This window comes from Abramis brama, assembly GCF_963993115.1.
Source record: "Abramis brama genome assembly, chromosome: 2".
Taxonomy (NCBI): Eukaryota; Metazoa; Chordata; class Actinopteri; order Cypriniformes; family Leuciscidae; genus Abramis; species Abramis brama.
Window position 1 is genome coordinate 29472495 of NC_139964.1, and position 27922 is coordinate 29500416.

At 37.6% G+C, this 27922-nt stretch overlaps 1 protein-coding gene across 1 annotated transcript; it reads right to left on the minus strand.

The window, feature by feature from the left end:
- Window positions 1-27812, minus strand: herc3 (HECT and RLD domain containing E3 ubiquitin protein ligase 3). Its single transcript, XM_084103523.1, has 25 exons — window positions 27661-27812; window positions 25884-26206; window positions 23412-23571; window positions 20641-20717; window positions 20319-20540; window positions 19304-19395; window positions 18915-19045; window positions 17591-17745; window positions 17326-17399; window positions 16766-16890; window positions 15143-15202; window positions 13698-13809; window positions 12945-13134; window positions 12660-12823; window positions 12351-12464; window positions 11914-11937; window positions 11739-11828; window positions 11358-11528; window positions 11091-11234; window positions 9084-9250; window positions 4265-4328; window positions 3737-3819; window positions 2543-2726; window positions 1791-1893; window positions 1-1641 (listed from the first exon to the last, which is right to left on the minus strand). Exons 2-25 carry the CDS (start codon window positions 26107-26109, stop codon window positions 1433-1435), a joined length of 3141 nt encoding a protein of 1046 aa, XP_083959649.1. The 5' UTR covers window positions 26110-26206; window positions 27661-27812; the 3' UTR covers window positions 1-1432.
- Window positions 27813-27922: the final 110 nt, after the last annotated feature.

Sequence of the window (27922 nt, forward strand, 5' to 3'; positions counted from 1 at the left end):
TTGATAATCAGAGGTGAAATAATTTTATTGTTCTGGAAAAAAATAGATAAAACAATATATTCCATTTGAAAGCTATAAAAGTAAATATACTTTACTAAAATAACAATGCATCAGTAGCCACTAAGAAGCCCTTGTTTGCATACATTGACAGAAAGGAATACCACGTTGGATAGAAACACTTCTTTCTATGACCTTCCATCATGTTCAAACAAACACATCTCATGCAGCTAGATGCAAAACATCACAGGCCACAGCAAACACATCACCGTGTTCCCCATCTCAGAACCCCCCCGAGGAACCATAGGTAAATCACTCTGATCCATTTTTAATAGCAACCCGACGACATCAGAAAGAAAATGTGAGTAGAAAACCAAATTTTACAGCATATGACCTTCCTGTGAATCAACAAGAGGGATTAAATTGAAAGCGGCAATGGACTCACCGGAAGAACACAGCTGTTGGAATATTCACATTTGCTGGATTTAAACAATTAAAATCCCATAACTAGTACGCGTCATACATCACCCAGTAGTTATTGCTGGATCACATCCTCAATTAAACCCCATATCATTCTAAGAGAAATCTGTTCCCATCCCTCCCCCCCAATGTTCATTAAAATATTTCTGAAAAGCAGCTGGGCATGGCATGCTCATGCATGCCTATTATTAATAAGAGACATTTTTATGCTAATGACTTGCTACTGTACATAAAAGGAAAACCGTTGGAATGGATTCAGGAGGTGCGTAAATGCTTAACGTCCGATTTGAAAGGGTGAAGGAACAAAAGGGGTTAATCAAGTTAAAACCTTTTAATGTATTGGGCCTGTAACTGTCGGGACTGGAGTGTTACAGGTGAAACTCGAAAAATTAGAATATTGTGCAAAAGTTGCATTACTGAAATAAATGAACTTTTGCACGATATTCTAATTTTTCAGTTTTCACCTGTATCTCTATCATCTTGAACCCGGACGAGCCCCCAATTTACAGGGTTGTGGTGGCTCTTTCTGAATTCTTCTATAGTGTGCTGTTGGTGGGCATTTCATATGAATTTGATCCACATTTGTTTACTTCAAGTCGAAACAGCAAAATAACATGGTCTGGACACGGGCAACCTATCGGATTCAAAAACAATTATACTTAAAAAAAAATATACAAAAGAAAGTCAAGTCTTTCATTTATTTAGCCACCTACTCAATCCCAATCTTATAATTTACTTTTGTCATTTAAAAAATATAAATTTTAGAAGAAAAACAAAATTTGTGCACATCTGGAGAAGCAAACCAAATAAGCAAGTCTGTAAAAATAGGACAATAACAGATTTACTCGTATGAGATTCCGGATGTGCTCTTCTGTGGTTAAATAAATGCGAGAGCAGCGTTCATTTCCATTTCTCCACAGGTTTAAAGTGCAGTGTCAGCATACAGAAAGCCACCTCAGACCAGACTGAAGCCCTCGTACTGCTCCACGGCTTGTGTGAGCCGGCGCCGCAGGGTCTCTTTGGTCTGGTAGCAGGGCATGTCCAGCATGTTATAGCAGGTGTGAGCCACAGGAAGGTAGTGCTCTTCCGTAGCAGTGGACTGGAGGACGATGCGTAGACTGGCCATGCCGTGGATGGGGATGCGGTCACTGCCGGTCAAGAACACTGTTGGAGGACAAAAAAAAGGCGCAGTCACTTCAAACTTCAATCTCTCCTCTGCAGTTTATGGAGAGGAGGTGCACAATATACAGTTCAGGTGGTTTTATATTATATATTCAATAGCACAAACCATTATGCAGCTGTCTCTCACTTACATAAGAACTGCTTTTTTTTCTCCAAGGGAAACTCATGAAACACCTCCCAAAACATCTGAACTGTCGGGTGAGATGCGGAGAACTCGCCCTTGTAGGAGGCATTCTGGGAGAAAAAAACAAAACACAAGTTTAAAGGGGTGGTTGATTATGATTTCACTTTTCTTACTTTAGTTAGTGTGTAATGTTGCTGTTTGAGCATAAACAACATCTGCGAAGTTACGACGCTCAAAGTTCAAAGCAAAGGGAGATGTTTTCTTTTACTGAAATAGCTTTTTAAGGACTACAATAAACTGCAGGTGGGGAGTACACGACATTCCTCTCGGGTTAGTGACATCACCAACCCTAAAATTTACATAAACCCCGCCCCCGGAACACGATTTATAGATTATCAAGACAGAATATGCTAATCAATGACTAGAAGATAACTACACATCAGCTACATAAATTCATCAACTAACCATTCAGAAATGTCCTGTTGCATTCTACATGTTGTCACTTCTTCTTGAGTCTCTCCATCATTGTCTGACTCCGGTTTGAACATAAAAGGCTAAACGTTTTTTAAATTTTCAGTGCATGTCTGTGTGAAGTAAAAGGACACAAGCTGTTGAAGCTCCGCCCTCTGTGCCGGGAGCAGCAGCTCATTTGCTTTAAAATGAACATTAATAGGGAGCTGACGCTCAACATTAATATGAATGTTGAATTTGTGTTGTATGTGTGTCTTAAAGTTGTTAGAGCACAGCTCTGTGTCCCACCTTCTCCATCTCCTCCCAGTTGTAGTTGTTGTTGCCCACCACCATGGCCATGAGCTCAGAGGGCTGGAAGAGAGAGAGGATCTCCCCACCACAGACCTTCAGGAAACCGCTGGAGAAAGCCGAATACAGCTCCTGTACGGCATCACTGAATACATACTGCAGATACGCCTGAACAAACTCCTTCCTGAGAGGAAAAAAACAGATCTTATAAACACAATTTTATTAATATACATTTTTTTTCATTAACGTTGCATCTAGCATTTTCATTGCATTCACTTTTCATGAAAATTAAGCACATTTTTTAAATTCTTTCTTATCATTACTGTATTGTAGAAAACCCCTCACTCGTTCAAAAATTCTAAAATAATTAATATTATTTAAATGTAGTTGCAGCATTTGTTGTAGTGTCTTTGTGCTGATTTAATTTTTTTTTAAATGATGATCTTACAGTCATTTTTTACTAAAGATGATGCTTGTTATTTAGTGATAATGCTTATATTAGTAAAAAATCTGTACTAACTAATGAGAATCTATAAATCACAGGAAATAATGAGGAAAAAAATCAAATAAAAATAAAGCATATATGCCGAATGTAATCCAATGCACATATTTACATGCACTCACGTCCCAGACAGAGTGAATTTAGATTGATAATCTGAGCTGGGCTAAAGGCCTGTAATATCTTCAGGAGGTCATATAGCAGCGTCAGGTTTGCTGGAGATTGTGATCTGAGCTTGTGTGTGTGGGAACGGGCCTTGATCTGAGCTCAAGATGATTGGCCCTCTGCCTAATCTCACCGTCAGACAGCAGGACGCATGCACATATGCAAACAACACACACATTGCATGATCCAAACAAACCCTTTTTCTATTCTTACAATCTCTACTTAATGTTTTACCTGAAATACACACTTGATCACGGCAACAATTCGTCATGCATCACAAATGTGTGTGCATTTACATGTTTTTTTTTTTTTTTGGTTTGGATTGGATTTGTGTTTATGCAGTCCCATCTGTTCCTGCAGCTTCTGAAACTGTGCAATTTTGTCCCCGCTGACAACACACTTACTCACACACACACACTCTCCCTCTCTCTCTCTCTGACAGACACTGAAATATGGAGCACAGGCAGGAACAACATGACGTCTTTCAGACCTTAATTTAAAGAGACACACCACACACTCTATATTCGCACCTGTTCGTCTTGTCCACAGCGACGTTCTTCCCGCCCTGTATCAGCTCCTTGACCTCTGTGATCCCGTAATACTCTCTTGTAATCTGTGGACACAGTTGTTACATTTATATATTCATTTACTGAAAAGTCTAAAGTCAATTTCAAACCTAATATTGTCAAAAGCTTGAAACATACTGAGATTGTTTCATCTCTACTACCGCCCATCCCTAACTCTAAATCATGAATCACAAAAACATCTGTCGAATATCGTTCTATCATCCGACAGGAAACGTTGATGGAACATATGGCAAGTGAGCAAACTCTCTTCATCTTCCACATCCGCACACATTCGAATACACGTCTTGGCAGCATGTGTGTGATATCAAGGATAGGTTCAGTTGAATTTGTTGATTTACCAAAACAGTGAATTGTAAATTGCTCTATAATATGAATCAGGTATCAGTCACATTCATCTAATCAGACAAATGCTCTTGACTTGATGTGGCCTCATCTGAGGGGTTACGTTTAATTTGGTGTCCAGTTACTTACAGCAAAGTTCAAACAGAAGGTCTCCTCCACATCTCCCTCAAAGTCCAGCAGCTGCTGAAGACTCCTGCAGAAAATATGACAGATGCGTAAGCCAAACTTTCATATTATCAATGTCTCCTTTTATCTCTAGAGTCATCGACGGGCCTTCGATTGTCATTCTCTTTTGTAATCGCAGCTAAGAGCTCACCAGCTGCAGGGTGTAAGAGCAAACCCCTGGCTTACCCGAGCAGGGACAGGGGATGCACATCATCTCCTACTTTTAACAAATGACACTCTTCTGCCTATGACATTATAAACCACTTATAAATCATGATGTATGCTTTTTTCATAAACAGCCAGTCCAACTCAGAAAACAGATTCAACTGAGGTCTCAAAACAAGGACTAGCACGTTTATAGCTAGCTACATGAATACATCCACTTTACGTTTAAAGTTAGTAACATTTAAAGGTTTAAACTTAAAATTTAAACTTTATTGGCCTCTTGAGTACTGAGGTTTGTTTCCATCAGTCTGTTATGATTGGTCTACTCTGCTCTGATTGGTCAGATGGTTCAGTCTGTTGTGATTGGTCTACTCTGCTCTGATTGGTCAGATGGTTCAGTCTGTTGTGATTGGTCTACTCTGCTCTGATTGGTCTGATGACTCAGTCTGTTGTGATTGGTCTACTCTGCTCTGATTGGTCAGATGGTTCAGTCTGTTATGATTGGTGTACTCTGCTCTGATTGGTCAGATGGTTCAGTCTGTTGTGATTGGTCTACTCTGCTCTGATTGGTCTGATGACTCAGTCTGTTGTGATTGGTCTACTCTGCTCTGATTGGTCAGATGACCCAGTCTGTTGTGATTGGTCTACTCTGCTCTGTTACAGCGTGTGTTACAGCCTGGAATTACTGACGACTCGTTTCAGGCAGTTCAGAATCAGTTATTTCTTTTGTTGAGACAATAGCTCCATTTATCCTACACTTTGATCTTTAAAACTTTGCAGACCTTTTACATTCACAAACAGCTGTATTACACACTATACGAAAGGTAATGTACAAAAAAGCATAATAGGGGCACTTTAATGCTGCTATCAGTTAACAAATTAACTATAAATTAAACGGCAAATTAATTTGTGAAAGTGAAAAACAACACAAATACATTAAATAAAACCTAAATTCAAAACTATAACAACTCTGGCCTCTATTTGCATACTTGCTATTTTGAATCAAATAAGTTGAGTATTCTCTTCGATTTCATGTTGCTGTAAATCTAGTTCCTTAGCCGCTGATCAGATTAAAACCGTCCACGGATAAATCCAACAATTTGGCAGGAGTGTCAAACACATCAAACTGAGAGAAAGCCAATTAATCCTAGATCCTTTTAAATGCATTAGTACACAACAAAATCATCTGCGATGGAGTTGTAATTGCCAGGTCAAGGTCTGCTGATGGCTGTTTTCATAAGGTGATATGACTCATGAAATGTGGGGAAGACACAAACCACAAACAAGATTACAGGCTTGAACAGGCCATCAACAATGAGCCGGCTGGTCTCTCCTTCTGCAACCATTTAGTGGTCTGATGGTGACTCACAAACTTGAGCTGTTCAAAAAGCATTTTGGGTGGCTTTTAATTAATGTTACATAAAAAACAACCTGTTTATGTAACCAAGTGGTAAAGGACACAGAGCGTAGGGCAGAAAGAAAGACAAAACAGTTCCCCTTCACTGGTCTGTGCAGTCCGTTTAGGACTTCGATTTCTCAGTAAAGCCTTGGGGGTCACAGGAACTTCATTGATTTGGTCTAACGAGGGCAGTGATACAGTGTTCTGTGGGAGGCCGAGCTGATTTGATCAGCGAGTGAGGACTTTTAGTGGAAAAACAACAACATGTTGCCTACAAGAGCTAAGTGGTACAAGTTTAGATACAGACAGGCTTAATTTGAACCTCTGGAACACCTATTTTAAAGAATCCCCTACCTCATATAGAGAGCTACAGTGAATTAGAAGATTTTCTGTGAATTATGGCTTTAATTATGGTCTTTATGGACTACGTTTATGTCATTTTTTTGAACATTCGTAGTCATGACAGAATTTTAATTTTTGAACTAACAATCCCTAAAAGTCAGCTCTGAAATAAAAATGGCCGATTCTTATTTTTGATGGAATTTTTGGGAGTTTTATTCAGGGTTCCCACTCTTTTCTTGAAATGATTTTCCAGGACTTTTCCAGGACATTTTCAAGACTTTTTCAGCTGCTACAGTGCGAGTCAAGTTATCACAACTATGGCTGGGCGATATACCGATATTATCATATCGAGATATATTTTGAAACAGAGTGAAACAATGTAATATTGTACCTATACCGTTATATCTGTATTATAGTTGTGCAAAGATTGTTGTCTTTCACAATGCCACCTGCTTTCCTCTACTTGCAATGCCACACTACTAAAACAGAAGTTATTCTCTACTTTAGTTCATACACTGCTATTTTACTTGCTGGTATCAGTTTAAAAGTCCAAACTCTCACAGTCAAGCTGTATTCGCAATCAGTCACTAACGTTAGAAAATATTAACTATTATCGGACTTCTAAATTAATTGCATTTGCTCGCACCAAGGCACATTACGCATCTGGTATACATAATGGCATAAACTGATGAGTTATGTGTTTTTGACTCTAAATTATTTTGATTTATCAAATCTTTGTAACCGTTTTTGTCAATTATATTGCTGAAATGGATAGACCTTTTGTAAAGCTAAATGTGTTTAAATGCTAAATCCATTTAGCCTACTGGTGTTGTGTATGAAATGGATCTGAAGTAAAATATTCTGACAAACTAGGGTAAAATACCGGTATATATCATATATCCCAGGCTTTGGAGAATTGCTATTTTCTACAGTTGTACCTTATATTTTGTACATTTAACCAGATTGCTTAAATGTTTATTCATCTCAATCTTTCTCTCTTGTACTTTCTCCACAAAATATTTTATGTTCAATAAATCACCAAAACAAAATTTACGTTTAAACAACTGTGTTCAAATGAACATGCAAGTCTTCAGTTCTCACTGCCTCTTCTCTGCGGTCTGTGTATCTAGCTAAAAACAGCATGAAAAGTTGGGGCTCTGTGCACATACACAGTATTTTGATAGAGCTGAATTCATGACGTTTTTCTCATTCACATGTTTTTTGTTTCTGCTGTCGGACAATAGAACAAGTATGAAATACTGAGTGGAACGTGGCCCGGTAAGACTACCTGTTACCCGTCGCTATCTCGAAGCTGTCATCGTGCTCGCTACGGCTCCACTAAAACCAAAAATATATTTCACGCAAAGGTATGAGTGACGACACGCCCACAGCTCTCCACTGCTCCTCTGTCACTCAACAGAAAGAGGGAGAAAAACCTCTCACTCGATATACTGCGATACAGCAACACTCTTTAACAGAAAGTCGCTAGCTTTTGGCAGACTTTTGCAACTCCATTACTTTAAACGCAGTAATTTCCCCATTCACTGGCTAGAAATTGGTTATAAAAAACAAAGAATAAAACCTATATTTTTGATTACAATACTTTTAATAAAGAAAATATAGACATTTTGTACTGTACTGGCCACAATCTTTAAATGTTTTTTGCCCTCAACATGGCGTCGACAGTCTGCAAAACAAACACACACACGCACACGCATGTGTGTGAGCGGACCTGCCAGCTTTTGGTAAATGTGAACCGTTACGCGTAAGGTTACTTTCACTGTGGAAACATTCGAGCCGAAGTCTGAAAAAAGAAAAATAAAGTTTTGGGAGGTGTTTTTTCTTAGCAAATCTATCAATCATGTTCAGCAGCAGACCTGCTGAACAAGTGTGTGTGTGTGTGCGCGCACACACACACATACACACACAGTTTACCTTTTTAAGCCCAGCTGCAGCAAATGGGGAACGGGGTACAGAGAGTGAGGCAGAGCAGTGCCATTGAGTAGAGCGGTGCTGAGGCAGAGGGCAGGAGGAGAGGGACGGGAATGTTACGTTGTAGGTTCGGTAGACTCGTTATTCTCCGCTTTTCTACAATGATTAGCTGAAACTGCTTCACCATGCTGCTGCATCGTGTTGTCAGACAGGAGTACCGCACGTGCACATTTGCCACAGAACTCACATGTCCGTAGTTTAGAGGGGCAAGTTTTACCAGCGTACTGAGATGTCAAATTGCATACTTGCTACGCAAAATGTGTATATATTGGCAGGTTTGTGTCACGTGGGCCGCTGTGCTGGCTACATGCAGAAATGAAAGCAGACCAGCGCTCCAGCCCAATATTACCCGTTGAAGGCAGCAGAAAACAGACATTCATGCGTAAAATGTTTAACCCGTTTGCGTTCATCCACAAGGAGGGAAAATTATTTTCCAGGACAACCCAAACGTTTCCAGGACATATTACTTTTTTTCCCATTTTCCATGTGTTTTCCAGGACTGGAAAATTGGTCTTTCATTTTCCAGGTTTTCCAGGTTTTCCAGGACGCGTGGGAACCCTGTTATTATATTGACTATCAAAGATTTATCTGTACACATAATTTTTCTTTTTTTTAATTCATGTGTCGACATCTCTAGTATGATGACAGGTTTTCTGGCTGGCGCGATGGAGGGACAACCTGTCACTCACATGAGATCAACAAATAGCAATCCACCGCCATCCAATCAATTCCCGATTAATAAAATCATGTCCCGTCCTACATTTTTTCTTGTTCAAGAAGCTGTTTAACTTGGATATATGTCACAATAGTGAAGAGAAGAATATCACATCTTCTATTTCATGCCGACTTTAAAGACAAAGACAAAAAAAGCATCATGTTTTATACCTTCCCTCTGTAGGCGAAAGCTCTTTCAGATCATCCAGAGTGGGCGAAACATCCAGAAGCTTCTTGTAGAGCACCAGGGGAAAGTGCAGATCCACCACAGTAGAGTTATAGATGGCCAAACCGCAAATGATCCCAATCAAGTGGAACCAATTGTGCTCCACAAAACACTGCAATGCAAACGCACACACATGAGTTATACATCAAAATACTTCTGCATACCAATGCCACCAAGACTCCTTTATCTAAAAGCCATCTTTCCTTTACAACCCTTTAATTATCCAAGAGTGTTTGTCAACAAAATAAGATCTCGCCAGCAGTGAAAGTAAATTAAACTCATTAAACTCTGTACAATCACGTGTACTCCTCATCTTAGTCTTGTTTTGTACACAGCTGAAGTGCCCTTGAAGTCATCATGCCATAGAGAAATCCAGCAGGATCATCATGTTTGCATGAAAACAGCTGAGCTGTCCCAGATTTTCCAAAATCACCAGGCCGATAAGATTATCTGTTGATGTTCTCAATCACGCAGCACTTTGAGAAGCACCTACTGTATAGAGGGCATTAGTGCCCGCTCTTTTTTTCAGCGGCGTTGAAAGTATTTTTCCATTATTTTTTTCCCATATGTTTTTTTTTTAAGTCTTTGTCAAAGCATTATAAGCCATGAACCAAACCAACCAGCTCCGAGGTGAATCACAACATTACAAACTCTGATGTGAAACAAAAAAAGTATTTGAAAACCATAAAAAAAACAAAAAGTACTAAATGGCTTAAAGGAATAGTTCACCCAAAAATGTCTTTCTTCTGCTGAACACAAAAGAAGATATTTTAAAGAATGTCAGTAACCAGACATTTGATGGACCCCATTGACTTTGAAGAAAGAAACTCATACAGATTTGCAAACAACTTGAGGGTGAGTAAATGATGACAGAATTTTCATTTTTAAGTGAACTATTCCTTAAAGTGAGGGAAAGAACTACAATCCAATGAAGCATTGCGAATGACAATCAAAAACGATAAAGAAATATAAAACTATTAATTTAAATATAGTTTGTATGTAACTGTATGTAACTTTGTCACTCTACTAAAGCATAAAAATACCATAATATGTTTGCATATATTGAGGAAACATGCTAAGTTCACATACTCGTTTATCTGAAAAACACTTCTACAGCCAGTTATTTTACTTTAAAATGTGCGTTTCCAGGCTGGAATGTTTGTTTTTGTTTTTGGTCTGATACTGCACGTTGCCAATTTGCCAATTTTCATTGTCCATTGCACTCGTTCCTGTTATGTGTCCTTAAATTGTCAACCCGTGTGAGCGCCGTCGAGTCTGAGGAGGAGGGGGCGGGTGAAACGACGATCTCCGATATTTTGAATTGGACTTCAGTACCTATTTTAACCACTAGTTGTCATTCTTACAGACTAAGCTGCTGATTATCTCTATAGAAACAATATATTTTAAGTGTTTTGTATCATATTTTGACAGTATAGCAAGTTACATTCATGTCATTTGTAATTACGTCATTCACGGTGCATCATGGGACTGGGTGTTCCCTGCAGAGCGCTTTTTGATTGGTGGAATCTTCTGTACTGCATCATGGGTAATGCAGTTTTTCACCACAAATTAAACAATTATTTGAAAAATAAATACACATAAATCTGACAGATGGCTTCAGTAAAATCTAATTAAAATCGATTAACAACCTCTGAACTCACAGTAGGTCTGTCTTTAAAAATCATTTTCCTTATGAAGAAAATTAATGGAGTTTTTACTTCCCAATCCTGATTTTTGCACTCTATGAAGGGCATAAGCAGTTCGTCCTTCAGCCTCAAACATTTCAACTGATATTAAGATTTTCGGAGAACCCTGCATATGCAATTAAATTGTTTTGCATTCACATTATACCTGGGGCATTTTATCACAATAACTCCAAAAAGAAGATGCAACCCTTTTCATTATCTTAGTTTAATATTGAAATCTGTGGTAATAACTAAGGCTGAACTCACTTTATCAGAGAACCACAGCAGATTGGACTCTGAATACTGGGTGAACATGCCGTAGATCGGATCCATCAGCTCTTTCAGCAGGAGTAGGAAGAACTCCTTGGTGACTCCTCCAGCATCTACAGCTTCCTCTCCATCAAAGATGACCTGCAATGATTAATATGTTAGTCAAACTTATGTCTAAGTAGGCGGTTCCTGGCCAAAATATGCTACAATGTGGACCAGACAAATTAATTCTGTGCATTGTGCAATGGGATGACAAAGACAAACCTTGAGCGGCTTCTTCAAGTCTACGTCATTGTAGACTGTGAGCTCGCGGAGAGCGTCACTGACTAAGTGGTTCCTGCGTACGTGGAGCACCAGGAAAGGGTTCCTTGCCAGCAAAGGTTCCATAGTCAACAGCATGAAGACGTTGTGCAAGTTAGCGCCGCTTACGGCCATCTGTACAGTAATGAAGCAGGCAAAACAAGTCAAAGAGACTGAATAATAAGAGTCAGATTCATAAACCCTGTGTATTTTTATGTGTATAGATGAATAACTGTTGTAAAATCTTACCGACCCCAAGCTTTTGAACGGTAGTGCAAGTCAAAAACTTGAGCAGTGCAACAACAATCCTAAAAGTTAAGTGTTGAGTTGTGTTATTTCTTTTACCTGCATTTGCAGCTCAGCATCTGTTTGCAGCACGGTTGTCTTGGCTTGCGCGTTCAATATGAACGGATAGGCACATAACGTGACAGAACCCTGGGAAATAAGACTCAGATGATCAAGCTGAGACCATCACAACTGTCTAAAAACAAACTGATATTGAGTTATTAAATCAACAAACCTGCACTGGAGGGTATCGCATTTTCTGCAATAAGACAAAACAAGAAGATATGTTAAATTCTGAGGAACTTTTATTTTTCAGATTTGAGGCGTCTATGTGAAACTATAACATTTTGTGTACAAAGTGGTGTCTAGTTCATGTTCACATTAACTTTAGCTATGCTTCCATCCACCTATTTATATGCAAATTTTAGGTTATCGCATAAAAAAAAAAACACTGGATGGAAATGCCAAGACGCAATTAATTATACAAATGTGACTAAAAAACGTAAGTGCTCAATTAAGGTGGATTATTTTTTTTGTTCAATAAGTAGACGTGTATAAACTATGGTGGGAACACAATTTGCAACTTTGGATGGAAATTTACATGCAAATATATAAATGTATAAATTCATAAATGTTAATCTGCAATAGGCCTAAGTGCAGCAGTATACGCACAATATCAGCTTTGCGCAGAAACCATTTGAGGTAGTCTTCCTGGATGTCCACCAGGGTGGTGATATCAGGGATGTAGAAGTTGTTGTATTCCACATGATGGGCTTTCAGATTGACCTGCAGCAAAATACTTGGATCCATCACTAACAGTAGTTTATCATTCAACAACGCAAGCTAAATTATGCAAGCATGTCTGAAAAAACATGAAAAACACCAATTCAGCTGGGGAATATTCAATCAAATAGCTTATTAATAAGTAGTTTATCATTTACTCATTAAAAGTGAGATCTGTTGTGTGGATTTTGGTCGTACCTTGTGTAGTTTCTCCAGCAGTCGAAGGGCGGCACTGGTGTAGCTCTCCATGAACACAGGCACCAGGAGCGCCTTCCCGCCAGTCAACAGAAACACAACGATGCTTTTGTACATCTCCACTAGTCTGGAGAACACCTCGCAATCCATCAGAGACCACCAGTTATCTGAGAAACAGCACACAGATTCATTTCAAAAGCCTTTTTGATCTTGGACTTTGATCAACTTTGTAACGAAGCAACGTTTAACGGTGTTTCTAGGCAGTGAAACATGTTGGCGACGTCATACCGAGCACTTTGCTAGGGTTGGCATCCAATCTGAGGATGGCCATGGCTAGAGGGATGGTGAGAGAGATGTAGTTTTTGGAGTCCTGGAGAGCGGGACATTCGGACAGGATCAGGTAGATCCGCATGGCTTCCACGTCAGGAGGAGAGCAGGGCAGCTGGGGGATCAGGAGACTCTCAAAGCTCTTTGTGGCCTAGAAGAACACATTTGAGATAGGTTTATAGTTAAAATACATATATATTGATCAAAAGTGACAGTAAAGACGTTTACAAAAGATTTCTATTTCAAATAAATGATGTTCTTTTGAACATTAAAGAATCATGAAAAAAGGGTTTCCACAAAAATATTAAGCAGCACAACTGTTTTCAACATTGATAAAAGTAATTCATGTTTCTTGAGCATCAAATCAGCATATTAGAATGATTTCTGAAGGATCATGTGGAACTGAAGATAGTAATGATGCTGAAAATTCAGTTTTGAAACACAGGAATAAATTACATTTTACATAATAATAAAATAATAATAAATATTTCATATTTAATGAAATATGTAAAAACAGTCATGTATAATCAGAAGATTCCTCAAATTAGATTGGAAAGTATACCAAATTTCACCCAGTTAAGACACAAACAAGGCTTTAAATGTTTTAGAAACTTGATAATGTTCGCAGCAGAGTAATCGCCTTCCAAGTACGCAGTGTGTATTAAAGACCTAAATAAATGATGAGACAATGGTGACATATCAAAGAACACACACCTGCTCCAAAAGTCTTGCGAAGGCTGGTTTCATCAGCATTTCAAAAAGCAGCCGAACAGCATTGAAATCGATGCCCGGGACTTTGGGGTTTGTCTTGAAATGTCTGTCATCACTGTGAAAACAGCGGGTTAAAATTAGTTCCCAAATGTTGGTTTGCAACAAGATATGAAATCTAATACTGTACAATTTACCAATTTAAGATAAGTGTTCATTGTCTGATTTAGTTACTATATTAGTTCAAACTATTTGAAAACATATAACATTGAGATTTAGTACATCCAAGCAAGGGTGGGTCAACAGATGAGCGAATAGATGGATCTGAGGTGAGGAGATTTAAGGCCTTTCCTCTCCATTGCTCTTTATCTGCGTCTGTCGCTCTGGTGGGATGAAAGCAGGATCACATGCTGGGTGTAAATACAGCCTGATGCTGATCCCTGCACTACACACCAGTGTATTTTAAGCATGTCAGGGTAAGATGGTTGATCTATGATAAACGACTCTTCACACACCAAGAAAGGTTTTTAATATCAGTCCCGGTTGAATGAGATGGCAAGATGTGTTTAACCATAATACAGTTCAGTTAAATTGAATCAATCTGACTCAATTAAATCAGATTCAACTAGATCTGAATAATCTGATTCATTCTAATTCAATTCAGTTGAATTGAATCAATTGGACTCATTTAAAACCAATTCAATTCAACTGCATTTGACCAATCATATTAATTGTGAGTAATCTGATTTATTTCAATACGATTCAATTAGATTTGGTCTATCTGATTCATTTCAATTCAGGTGGATATTTTTAATTCAATTAAATCAATCTAATTCAATGAGTTTGATCCCATTCAATTTGTAGAAATAAAGCTGCCCAGTCAGCAGTGCAAATTTCTACAGAAACCTCAACTCTACAGCTCTTGATCTAGAGTTCATTGTGTGCAATGGAGTCCATGGCACCATGTGTCGCTCCAAATGCCCGCCAACCCCGAGTTGGGACATGTGCACAGCAGAGTTTTAATCAAATATCCAAAACCGTATTATAAAATGAAGACTTGACCTCACAACCCATAATACCCCGTCTGGACGCCAGCGACACCAGTTGTTCCTTATGTAACCAGATAATCTCTTGAAATGCAGTGCAGATTATGAACATCAAGGACTGCATCCGGCAGAACGAGGTTTCTAGAGTCTCTTGTCAGAAAAAGATACCCATCGAGTCATGTTTTCTCTGAAAGAGGGACTGCTCTTTTAAAGACAGAGCTGTAACCGGGAGCCCTGTGGGTGACTGTGAAGAATTTGCCTCCTCACATTAAGCAGAAGTCACCTATGGAAAAATCCCAAGCGCTCCACTCTCCATGGTGTCACCCCGTGCGCATATGCTTACTGACATGGCATTTACATTTAATTAGATTGGGAATGCATGGGAGGAACATTTTAACTGCTCACCTTTGGTCCAAAAAGCTGGCATTCCAACATGCAGTTGAGGACATCAGGAGTATGATGTCACTGGAAGGGGAGGGAAGAGGTTTGAAATCAGCATCGAAATCATAACAGATACATTATATACAGTGAAAAAAAAAAAAGGTGATTTTTTTTTTTTTTTTTTTCAATTTAATATCTATGGAAGCTTGTTTCCGCCACTGAATAATAAATAAATAATAATAATTGCGACTTTTTATCTCACAATCGCGAGTTTACATCTCGCAATTCTGACTTTATTTCTCAGAATTGCGAGATATAAAGTCGCAATTGCGTGTTATAAAGTCAGAATTGCGAGATATAAAGTCAGAATTGCGTGAAATAAAGTCGCAATTGCGTGTTATAAAGTCAGAATTGCGAGATATAAACTCGCAATTTTGAGATAAAAAGTCAGAATTCTGACTTTTTTTCTCGCAATTGCGACTTTATATCTCGCAATTCTGACATCTTTTCTCAGAATTGTGAGATATAAACTCACAATTGTGAGATATAAAGTCCAATTCTAAGGAAAAAAAAGACAGACTTTTTTTTTTTTTACCACAAAATAGTTTATATCTCACAATTCTGACTTTATAACACGCAATTGCGACTTAATATCGTGCAATTCTGACTTTATATCTCCCAATTGCGACTTTATTTCTCAGAATTGCGACTTTATATCTCACAATTGCGAATTTATTTCTCAGAATTGTGACTTTATATCCCGCAATTGCGACTTTATATCTCGCAATTGCGACTTTATTTCTCAGAATTGCGACTTTATTTCTCACAATTCTGACTTGATATCTCGCAATTGTGAGAAAAAAAGTCAGAATTGTGAGATAAAAAGTCGCAATTATTATTATTTATTTATTATTCAGTGGCGGAAACAAGCTTCCATAAATATCTTCTATCACCTCTGAAATTATTTATTTTCTGCTAACGTAATGCCTGCATGGCTGGGGGGGAAATAACTAATCAATATTATCCCAAAAAATTGGCCTAACATGTTTTATTTCCTCACCTCCTAATCAAAAATGTTCAAAAAGTATGTTTTTTTTTAAGGTTTTTTTTTCATTTTTGAAGAAATTGACACTTTTTACTCTGCAAGGATGCATGAAATTGATCAAAAGTGACAGTAAAACATTTATAATGTTACAAAAGGTTTCTCATTTAAAATAAATGCTGTTTTTTTCCCTATATATTGAAGAATCCTGAAAAAAAGAATGTTTCACAGTTTCCACAAAAATATTAAAGCAGCAAATTATCATCATAGAATGATTTCTGAAAGATCATGTGACACTGAAGACTGGAGTAATGTTGATCACAGGAATAAATTACATTTTACAAATTGTAATAATAATTCACAATATTATGTTTTTTACTGTATTTTTGATCAAATAAATGCAGCCTTGGTGAGCAAAAGAGACATTGATCAAAAACATTAAAACAATCTTACTGACTGAATGGTAGTGTGTCATACAGTATTATGAAAGTTAAATACTCTAAAATGCAGCTAATTCTGTCTTAGAAACGATAAAACATTACAAAAGTAGAACATTTCTGTAAGGCCTCTATCATAACATAACCTGGATGAAGTCACACACTCACTTGGTGATGCTTGAATCGCTGTTGTCATGCAGCTTCATCCTCCAGCTGTCCAGACTCTCAGAATTAATCAGAGCGATGCTTTTGGCGGTATTCATGATACGGAAATCCTCAGGAAAAAATGAACCCTGTTCTCAAACACACAACGCACACGCTTAGAAACGTGTATTTCTAGAATATTATGACCTCAGGGCAAAATTAACTCTGTGTGTAAAGAAGGGTTTCAGTGTTAATTGGGCAAATTCCTAAATTGTCCTACACAGTAACTGAAGTAATAAAATATTACAAATCACATCGGTGGCAAAGCAGGCAACATCACTCTTTCTGTTGAGCCTGAAAAACCATTACATTGATGTATCGGCGCCACCATGTGGATAAAAGCAGGTACTGACCAATCAACCTTGCAGATAAGATTGATCAAATAAACATCAAATACATCACATAAAAGCCTATAGTATGCGCAGGTACAAACTATTCTCAATTCATGAGAAGATATTGAGGAATACACTGATTTATTGAATATTCTAGTAAAGAGCTGTGGTGTTTCAAAGCAGCAACGTTACCTCCTTGGCAGACAACAACAGGAAACTGTGATCACCTCCACTGTGAATTTTACTGACGGTGTAGCGCTCGGCTTCTGTAGAAAAATAACATATGGAGCGGTCACATACCAAACTGTAGGTCCTGTAAAATGGCGCCTATTAATATCTGACTATCCCCGTCAATCCAGTTAATTAACATTTAGCTTATCATCACTTGTTTAGAGGATTTATTTAATCCATACAGAATGTGACACAATGGCATGGTGATTATGTACGTAGTACGTACTTGTGTATGTGTTTCCAAAGCACAGGGGTTGGATGTTCCTGACAGGAAGTGGGCTCTTAGCATTTCCTCTGAGACCTGTGCCCAGCTGGCCCTGAGTGTTGCAGCCGAAAGCGTAAATCAGGCCTGTGGAGGGCACGAATGCCAGGGTGTGGTGCCTGTGACGCACACACACACACACACACACACACACACACACACACACACACACACACACACACACACACAGACAGAGGTATGCTGTGAAATATCCCATCTCATTCTTATCTGATGACTGACTGCATGCATAACGGTATACAAAAGTCAAGCTGAGAGTATTTTAATGTTTAATATTACAGCCTGGTATGGTGACTTAGGAGTGAGGAATAAAAATAAGTTGCAGAAGATAGTGAGAACGGCAGGAAAAACAACAGGACGCCAACAAACACAGCTTGATAAACTGTATTTGCTGGCAATACACAGAAGAGCAACAAGGGTTGTATCTGACTCCACACCCCCACTTAACTCAAAATTTGTAATGCTTCCATCTGGAAGAAAGGTCCCAAAATATCTTAGAAATATGTAGAAACATTCCTTTATACCAGTGGCAATTAGAATATTATATCAAGGGTAATCAACTCCTTGTGAGAATAATTTTATATTGATATATTGTGCATGTGTGTAACTTCAGCATGGTTTAAATATATGATATAATACAAATGAATGTACATTCATTTATTTTACAGTTTTTTTAAATTGATTACTGTTTAAAAGTTTGGAGTCTGTAAGATTTTGCAATGGTTTCTTATGCTCAAGGCTGCGTTTATTTGATCAAAAAATAAAAAATTGAAATATTATTACAATTTAAAATAGCGTCACACGATCCTTCAGAAATCATATTCTAATGATGATTTGATGCTCAAAACACATTTCTTATCATTATCAATGTTGAAAACAGTTTTGCTGTTTGATATTTTTGTGGAAACCGTGATATATTGTTTTTCAGGATTATTTGATGAATAGAAAGTTCAAAAGAACAGCATTTATTTGCAATAGAAATATTTTATAACATTATAAATGTACTGACTGTCTCTTTAGGTCCATTTAATACATCCTTGCTTAATAAAAGTATTTTCTTTAAAAAAAAAAATTTCTCGATGACCCCAAACTTTTGAACAATCCTGTAATTAATACACAGTAGCTACTCAAAAATACAAAAAAAATGATGTGCATTACCCATACAGTGTCAGTATGTTTTGGGACATGACACAAACGAAAGCTCACACTTTTAAATAAAAACAGCACATCAATCTGAAACAGATGGACACAGAAATGTACATATACTAACCGCCCACAAGCGATCTGAGACACCTCAGTGCCCATGAGCTCCATAACTCTGCGTGGAAGAGGCTCGTTGTTGGTGGAATCGTGGCCCAGCTGTCCTCTTGAACCGTTTCCAAATGTGAACAGACCCCCTTCCTGAATCAAACACGGCACAAACAGCAATGCTTCAATGCTCAAGATTGAAAATGAAAAATGAAATCGAATAACTTTCAATAGAAAGCTAGTTCAACAGAAATTCTTATCAACAGTCAGTAAAAAAGATTAAAGATTAAATTAATGGATTGTTCAAATGACTGTAGCAATTTGTCTCTTTCTTCAAAATGTTACATATTTTAAAAATGATGTTTTTCAGCATACTTCAATAATTCAATAATTTGGCTGTATGATCAATACCTTTGTCAAGGCAGCGGTGTGCTCATCTCCACAGCTGATGTACACCACCTTCTGTGACCGCAGGAACTTGATGTGGCAGGGAACAGCCCGGTCTATGAGAAATCAGACAAAAATATTATTTTTAAAATATTTTAAATATTAAAAATGAAAATTATGTCATTAATGACTCACCCTCATGTCGTTCCAAGCCCGTAAGACCTCCGTTCATCTTCAGAACACAGTTTAAGATATTTTAGATTAAGTCCGAGAGCTTTCTGTCCCTCCATTGAAAATGTATGCACGGTATACTGTCCGTGTCCAGAAAGGTAATAAAGAAATCAACAGACCCGGAAGAGAATACAATGCTGAATAAAGTCGTAGTTTTTGTTATTTTTGGACCAAAATGTATTTTCGATGCTTCAAAACATTCCAACTAACCCACTGATGTCACTTGGACTACTTTGATGATTTCTTTATTACCTTTCTGGACACGGACAGTATACCGTGCATACATTTTCAATGGAGGGACAGAAAGCTCTCGGACTAAATCTAAAATATCTTTGTGTTCTGAAGATGAACGGAGGTCTTACGGGCTTGGAACGACATGAGGGTGAGTCATTAATGACATAATTTTCATTTTTGGGTGAACTAACCCTTTAAGGTACAAATCTTGCATAGTGTGCCTTTAAATGAGGAATATTGTGTCGTGTTCATTCCCGGAAGAAAACTCAAGACAACAATGGAGGGGTTTCAGGGAGTTCAGAAACAGTGCGCACTGATATAGAGAATAACTCCCTTAGGAGTGACTTTATGCTTTGTAACTTTGCAGACCTTTATCATGCTCAAACAGCAACATTACACTCTAAAGTAAGTAAAAAAGCATAATAGGTCCTCTTTAATCATATTCAATAACAAACAAATCCTGGAGCAATCTAAGGTTTGGCGCCTTGCTGAAGGTTCTAAAAGTTTCGTCAGTTTCAAGAATCAAGAATTGTCAGTTTCAGCATTCAAACCAACAGACGTATGTGTGTTTTACCTTGCTCGTCATTGAGGCCTAGTTGTCCAGCGCCGTTCTTCCCCCATCCGAACACGGCTCCAGAGAGGGACAAGGCAAAGCTGTGGTCTCCTCCAGCGCTGATGTGAGCCAGTGGGATCCCACACAGAGATTTGAGCGGTTGAGGAGACAGAGTGCTCGGCTCTCCCTTCCCTAAACCCAGCTGCCCACTGGAGTTCTCTCCCCATACGAACAACTGACCGTCTGAGAAGAGGAGGACAGCGGGAATCTTCTTTTACTGACACAGCAGGAGTACAACGGAAAACAAAACGACTGAATCAACAATGAATTCATCTGTTCTTACCTTTTGAAAGTGCTATACAGTGTTGGTTGCCACACATTACTTGTGAGATTCGATGCTCGCACAACTTTTTAATCAACCTGAATAAATAATAATAAAAAGGAATACAGAAAAAATACAGAAACTTATTTAAGAAGTCAAGTTCTGGACTACATCTATCAAATTCACCAGGTTAATGCAACTGCATTTTAACTATAATGATGATGATGGAGAAGTAATAAACATTCAACATATCATGTAGTTGATGACTAGGTTCACGTGGAATGTCATTTTTTCCTTTTCAGTTTCTGCACCAATTGTGGGGGGAAATCTGTGAAATTCTATGGAATGGATTTAACACTTTGATTATTAATTATCAAATTGCAACTCGATTCAATTACAATCAAGGATTTTTTTAAACTTCTAAACATAATCATTCCCAATGATATTATATAATTTTGTATAATAATCAAAAAAAAATGTATTTTGAGCGAGTTACACATCTGTGCAAAATCCACTGCAGAAGGTATTATATAAATAAATATTAATATTCTAGAGGTACTTTGGGCTTTACCAATTATTATTATTATTCTTTTCATACTTTCTACACGGATTGTGCCGGGAAATAGTAGTATTCTCTGTAATGGATTTAAATTTTTTGATGCATTAATTATTTAAATCAATAGAATATTAAATCATAAAAGAAATGTTTTTTTCCATCAAAACAAAAACAATCGCTCTCAATTATTTTGATTAATTATAAAATAATTATATATATAATGTTATATTATATGTGTTTTAAGAGATACACATCTGTGCAAATAAGATAGTTGGTGCAACAACACTTTCTCATCCACTTTTGTTGTCATAAATTTAAAAAAAGCATATTATTAGGACAGACATACAGATTTATGGAAAAGGGTCAAAGGGCCAAGCAGGTTGACCAGTGAATGTTATGCAGCAAAGGGCTACATATGGTTAAATTGTCCTGAGAGTCCAGCACTATTATTGGCAGCTGAAAGCATTATCAAAGCATCCAAATATTTAATAAGGAAATTCCTGATTTACTGACTGGCCAGGAATCTCACAGTCAAATCCCAGTGTTCTTCATCACATCACAAGATGTGAAACCAAATGAATAACCCTCAATTATTAACTCGCTCTGGTTGTATTGTGCTTGTGAAGTTATTCAAATAACTGAGATGACAAGTGATGAATGTCAGGAAACGCTGTTTCATCTGTTGTGGTTTATTCAGCAATACTAGAGCAAACATCCAGTCCACAGTAAAACAGAAGAGCTTTCAGTAATAGCACATTATAACTATCATTAAGTCTAAACCCCTGCGGTGAGGAAGGTCCCATGCAGAGACCCCCCTCACGAGGTTAGGAGCCAATTAAATCCTCATTAGATTACCCTATCTAGAGCAGCCTTTACAATGCAAAGGAAGTCAAATATGAAAAAGCATATCTACCACAAAAAAGGATGTAATTGTTAATGTGGTATAAAATGCATTTACACTGGAAAAATAACAGGAAACAATGCATTGCATTTTTGAAACTTGAGAAATTGGTTCTCATGCAGAGCCGACAAAAACAAGATGTGCATTAAGGGATAGTTCACACAAAAATTCACTCACCCTTATGCCATCCTCGGTGTATATATGGACGACAGAGATAAAAATCTTTGTTTGTGTTTACAGGGATACTCCACTTTTTTTGGAAATAGGCTCATTTTACAACTCCCCCAGAGTTAAACAGTTGAGTTTTACCGTTTTTGAATCCATTCAGCCGAACTCCGGGTCTGGCGGTACCACTTTTAGCATAGCTTAGCATAGATCATTAAATGGGACAGGACCATTAGCATCTCTCTCAAAAAAAAAAGAGTCTCGATATTTTTCCTATTTAAAACTTGACTCTTCTGTAGTTACATCGTGTACTAAGACCGACGGAAAATGTAAAGTTGCGATTTTCTAGGCTGATATGGCTAGGAACTATACTCTCATTCCTGCGTAATAATCAAGAAACTTTGCTGCCGTACCATGTGTGCAGCAGGCGTAATGATATGACGCAACGCCTGAAAATAGGTCTAATAGGTTAGACAAACTTAGTCCCGGTCACGTTGGAAGTTACTGAGCTGGGGACTATTTTCATATCATTACGCCTGCTGGACTCATGGTACGGCAGCAAAGTTTCTTGATTATTACGCAGGAATGAGAGTATAGTTCCTAGCCATATCAGCCTAGAAAATCGCAACTTTACATTTTCCGTCGGTCTTAGTACACGATGTAACTACAGAAGAGTCAAGTTTTAAATAGGAAAAATATCGAAACTCTTTGGTCATTTTTTTGAGTGAGATGCTAATGGTCCTGTCCGATTCAATGATCTATGCTAAGCTATGCTAAAAGTGGTACCGCCAGACCCGGAGTTCAGCTGAATGGATTCGAAAACGGTAAAACTCAACTGTTTAACTCTGGGGGAGTTGTAAAATGAGCCTATTTCCAAAAAAAGTGGAGTATCCCTTTAAATGAAGAAAAAGTCATATGCATCAGGGATGGCATGAGGGTGAGTAAATAATGAGAGAATTTTTATTTTTTTTATGTGGAGTATCCCTTTAATTTGCAGAACACCATATCTATAAAAAATTCAAGAAAACTCTGATTTCGACATAACGAATGCGGTTCACACTCACAGTGGACTTTGTATTAGGTGTTTTAATCATACTAGCTCTCATTTATAATTCTATGAAACATTTTTATTTATTCCTGAAAACTTTGCATTAAAAAGTGATGTTTTACCTGGGCACACGGACCGCCTCTTCAGCCGTACCCAGACCGAGCTGTCCTACTTCTCCGGCCCCCCAGGCAAACACCTGCCCCTGCTCATTCACCGCCAGAGAGTGAGACTGACCACACGACACGCCGGATATCTTCTGAGCATCCAGAGCTCCGACCAGCTCTATGAGTACACACACACACATACAAATGCATTAGATGGAAATATCACACTCCGACCTTGATGCTTGCGTAGACATCATTCATATCCCATCTGTTTTGTGCAACAAAAAGTTTGTTATGGCTATATTGTTTTTGACAGATTAAAATAGTAGATTTCCCTGTACACTATACCATTCAAAAGTAAAAAAGTAAAAAAAAGTAAAAAAATAAATAAAATAAATATTTTTGTAATACTTTTATTCAGCAAGGACGCATTAAATTGATCAAAAGTGACATTTATAATGTTCTATTTCAAATAAATGCTGTTCTTTAGAACTTTCTATTCATCAAAGAATCCTGAAATGAAGGATTTCCACTAAAATATTAAGCAGCAACTGTTTTCAACATTGATAATAATCAGTAATGTTTCTTGAGCAGCAAACCGTCATATTAGAGTGATTTCTGAAGGATCATGTGACACTGAAGACTGGAGTAATGATGCTGAAAATTCAGCTTTGATCACAGGAATAAATTACATTTTAATATATATTCAAACAGAAATTTTAAATTGTAAAAAAATCTCAATATTACTGTTTTTACTGTATTTTTGATCAAATAAATGCAGCCTTGGTGAGTAGAAATATATACATTTAAAAAAACGTACTGACCCCAAACTTAAGGATATACAAACTTTAGTATATTCAGAGTGAAACCAGACGAAGACACATACTGTAAGTGACCAATCACAATGTTGGTTTGTGTGGCATCAAAACAATGTCACATGTAATCTTTCATCATCTCATCAAGATGAACAATACAGCACTGGCTTAAAGAAAACCGAAAACCGAAACAAAAAAAAATCCCCTTTGGCATGTGAATGTGGTAAGATGAAACTGAATGCCTACTAAACCAAAACAACACCAGAAAAAAAAACAAAAAAAACTTTCATTCTCCAAAACAGAATGTAGGGCAACATTTTTCATTGAAGCTGCAGTTCTGATGGAGGGAAAAAAAGAATAATTGCTCAAAATCTGTAAAGAATTTTATGCTTTACACAGTAAATATTAGCAACACATCTATTTGAAAAAATAAAGTAATAAAGAACAAAACGTCACCAGAATGCATTTCTACAATCCAACCCTTTTAGAAACAAATAATATTACATATTTAGAATAAAAAGAATATTGTTTGGTTATTTTCTAGTTTCTAGTTTTTTTACTTCTTTTACACTCACATAACAGGACCTTGTATTGAACAAACGGTGCGATCTCATTAGCACAGACATGTGAGAGACCGTTTGCTGCTTGGAATTGTTTTCTTATTAACCGGATTAGCAACTCTGGACTGGCGAGCCCCAATGCATGCTGGATAAAACAAGATCTGCAGTCATCATTGACTGTTAATACACTGTAACACAATAATCATAATAGTAGCATGATCAAGCAAGCAGTGTTTTACTATCCCGGCCATGTTGCCTCATTTCTGTGAATAATGTCAATTTCGATTTTAGGTGTGTGCCAAAATATAATGTGGTTACATGGCATTGTCACATTAAAAGACATGGGGCATAAAACTTTAGCAGGAACATGAGAAATTAATGATATTTAAACGCAAAGTGCTACATTCATTAAAAAAGGCAAAGATGTGCAAAGACCGTAAAACCTTTATTACATCAATTATTATGGCATTGCATGAAAAGAAACCTTACATAATGCAAATATAGGTGTATTGTGATAAAAAAATCATCAACTAAATCTGAATGTTCATATCTAATTGTTGGGGCATAAGCACGTCCCGAAATATCATATTATTTTTTTAATAGTTTTGAAGCATAATAAATAGGTTTTAAATGTTCAAATCAAATTTCTGTGGAATAGCAGGTGTGGTATGAATATTATAATCAAATTTTTGAGCATCATCATCAAATTCTGAACGTTCAAATCTAATTGTTGGGGTATCATACGCACATCTGGAGCGTCAGTGCCATGTTCCATGCCATATGTTCAAAATTAATTCATGGCCTTCTGAACATTAGAATTACATTTTGAAGCATTATAAATTGGTTATAAATGTCTGAATCTAATTTCTGATAACAGTAGGCATGGTATGAATATTCAAATCTAATTTTTGAGCATCATCAACAAATTCCGAACGCCCAAATCTAATTGTTTGGGCATCATAGGCATGTTATAGAATATAAATCTTTTGGAGAGACACGAGCATTCAGAACACTCGACTTTTTTGGCGCGTTCTTAAAGTTTGATTCAAATTCTGGAGCATCACTTTCATGATCCACGCTGTAATGTATGTTCAAATTCAGTTTGTGTCAGTTACCTGGCCTGCATCCTCGCTTGTCATGGCCCAGCTGACCGCTGCTGTTGGAGCCACAGGTGTATACGCTCCCATCATGCAACAGGAAGAGCGAGTGTTGGCTGCCGCATGCCACTTCTTTAAGACCCCTCCCGTCAAACATGCAACAGCTCCTCGGCTCAAAGAAAGAAGCCTCCGACGCACCGATGCCCAGCTGACCCGAGACACTGCTTCCCCAGCACAGCATCATGATTCACACATAAACAGAGAGACAGATGGAAGGATCCGGAATAAGGGAGAGCTCCTAGGCTGTACCGCCTTGTCGTCTCCGCCTGTAAACGACGGATCTGGAACAGAAGAAAAAGTCTGGCATTAGAGACTGGGAAGCAAATAGGTGTGAACTCGGTGGAAGGGAAGAGGTCACACCCTATTCCTGTAAATGACAGCTAGTGTGGAATGCCAGATACTTGAGACTAGAATGCAAATCATAAACCACCTGGTGTAGTTCGATAAAACCAGAGATTCACAAATCCAATTGTCCGAATGTCTAACGAAACATCACAATTGACTTTTTTCACTATGTGGAATGTACTAATATATGTACTAATAAAAGTGGGCATTTATAGACATAAATAGGGGACAGTTATTATTTGACTAAACCCACCTACATGCATAAAGTACATACTGGGAAGAGTGATGAATATAAAAATACTAGAGATATAATATCAACAACGAATGCCAAAATTATTTTATTGCATTTGGCACGTTCCAAAAGTTGAAATCAAATTCTAGTGTGTCTAGTGTCATGTTCCATTTTCGTTCAAATTAAAGAAAAATTCTAAATGAAGGCATTATAAATTGGCTGAACGTAATTTCTGCTGAATCATGGGCATGTTCTGAACATTCGAATTTAAATTTTGAGTATCATCAACAAATTTCGAACGTTCAAATCTTACTGGGGCATCATAAACCTGTCTCGAAATATCATATTAAATTTGATCTTACGTTAAATTTGAAGAGATGTACTCGTTCTGCACGTTCGATTTTATGTGCATTACTGGCACGTTCTGAAAGTTTGAAACGAATTCTAGAACATCACTGTCATGATCCAAGCTACACGTTTAAAATGAATTTATGGAAAAGGTACGTTCTGAACATTAGAATACATTTTTGGAGCATTATAAATGGGTTCCGAACATTCGAATCTAATGTCCGGGGAATCATAGGCGTGTTCTGAACATTCGAAACAAATTTTTGAGCATCATCAACAAATCCCGCACCTTCGAATCGAAATGTTAGGGCATCTAGGCGCGTTCCGAAATATATTATTACATTGTTGGGCGTTCCGAACGTTCGACTTTTTGCGTATTACTGGTGCGATTTTTGGGCGTCAACAGTGCATTTCGAACGTTTTAATCCAAAGTGCCTATAATGTCTGCTCTCTAGGTTGGAAGCTCACTGACTACTAGGTTTAGAAACACAGCTGAAATCTTCCATATGTGGGTCCAATCTGTCCAATATGAGTTCGGCCTGTAAGAACAATCCTGACATATTTCAGTTTCATGTAAGTCAAAACAAGCTGTAGTTCATATACTGCGGACATTAATGCTTAAACATCTGACCAGACTGTCTATGCGTTAAATACAGAGTCTCAATACTAATATTCAGGATAATGTCAGAACAAACTAACAACGCAGCGGCACTGCCACTCATCAAACTCTCATTTTCTATCACGCAAATGCAATTCTCTATCTGACACAAGTCAAAAACAAACATGTTCTTAGGTAGCAGATAGTGTTACCTGGTAAAATGCATTTCGTCTCCTGTTTATTTGACCGTATATTACTGAAATGGTTTCAGTTTAATGGTTCCGACAAAAACAAGGAAGTTACGACTCAGATTACGGAGTCACTGATGATCACGTGACTCCTGTCAACCAGCTTTAATTTAGCTGGAGTCAACAGAGGGCGACACTGAGCACAGTTTTGTCATTTTGTACGTGTTCCTGATGTGTAATTTTTTGAATATAGTTTAACAACAAACATGCTGTATAGAAGATTAAC

Coding starts and splice junctions, on each gene's coding strand:
- herc3 (XM_084103523.1), bottom strand. CDS start 26,109: ATGATGCTGTGCTGGGGAAGCAGTGTCTCGGGTCAGCTGGGCATCGGT. Junction 20,541..20,640: donor CTGTATAGCACTTTCAAAAG/GTAAGAACAGAT, acceptor TCCTCTTCTCAG/ACGGTCAGTTGTTCGTATGG. Junction 11,529..11,738: donor ATGCTGAGCTGCAAATGCAG/GTAAAAGAAATA, acceptor ATTACTGTACAG/ATGGCCGTAAGCGGCGCTAA.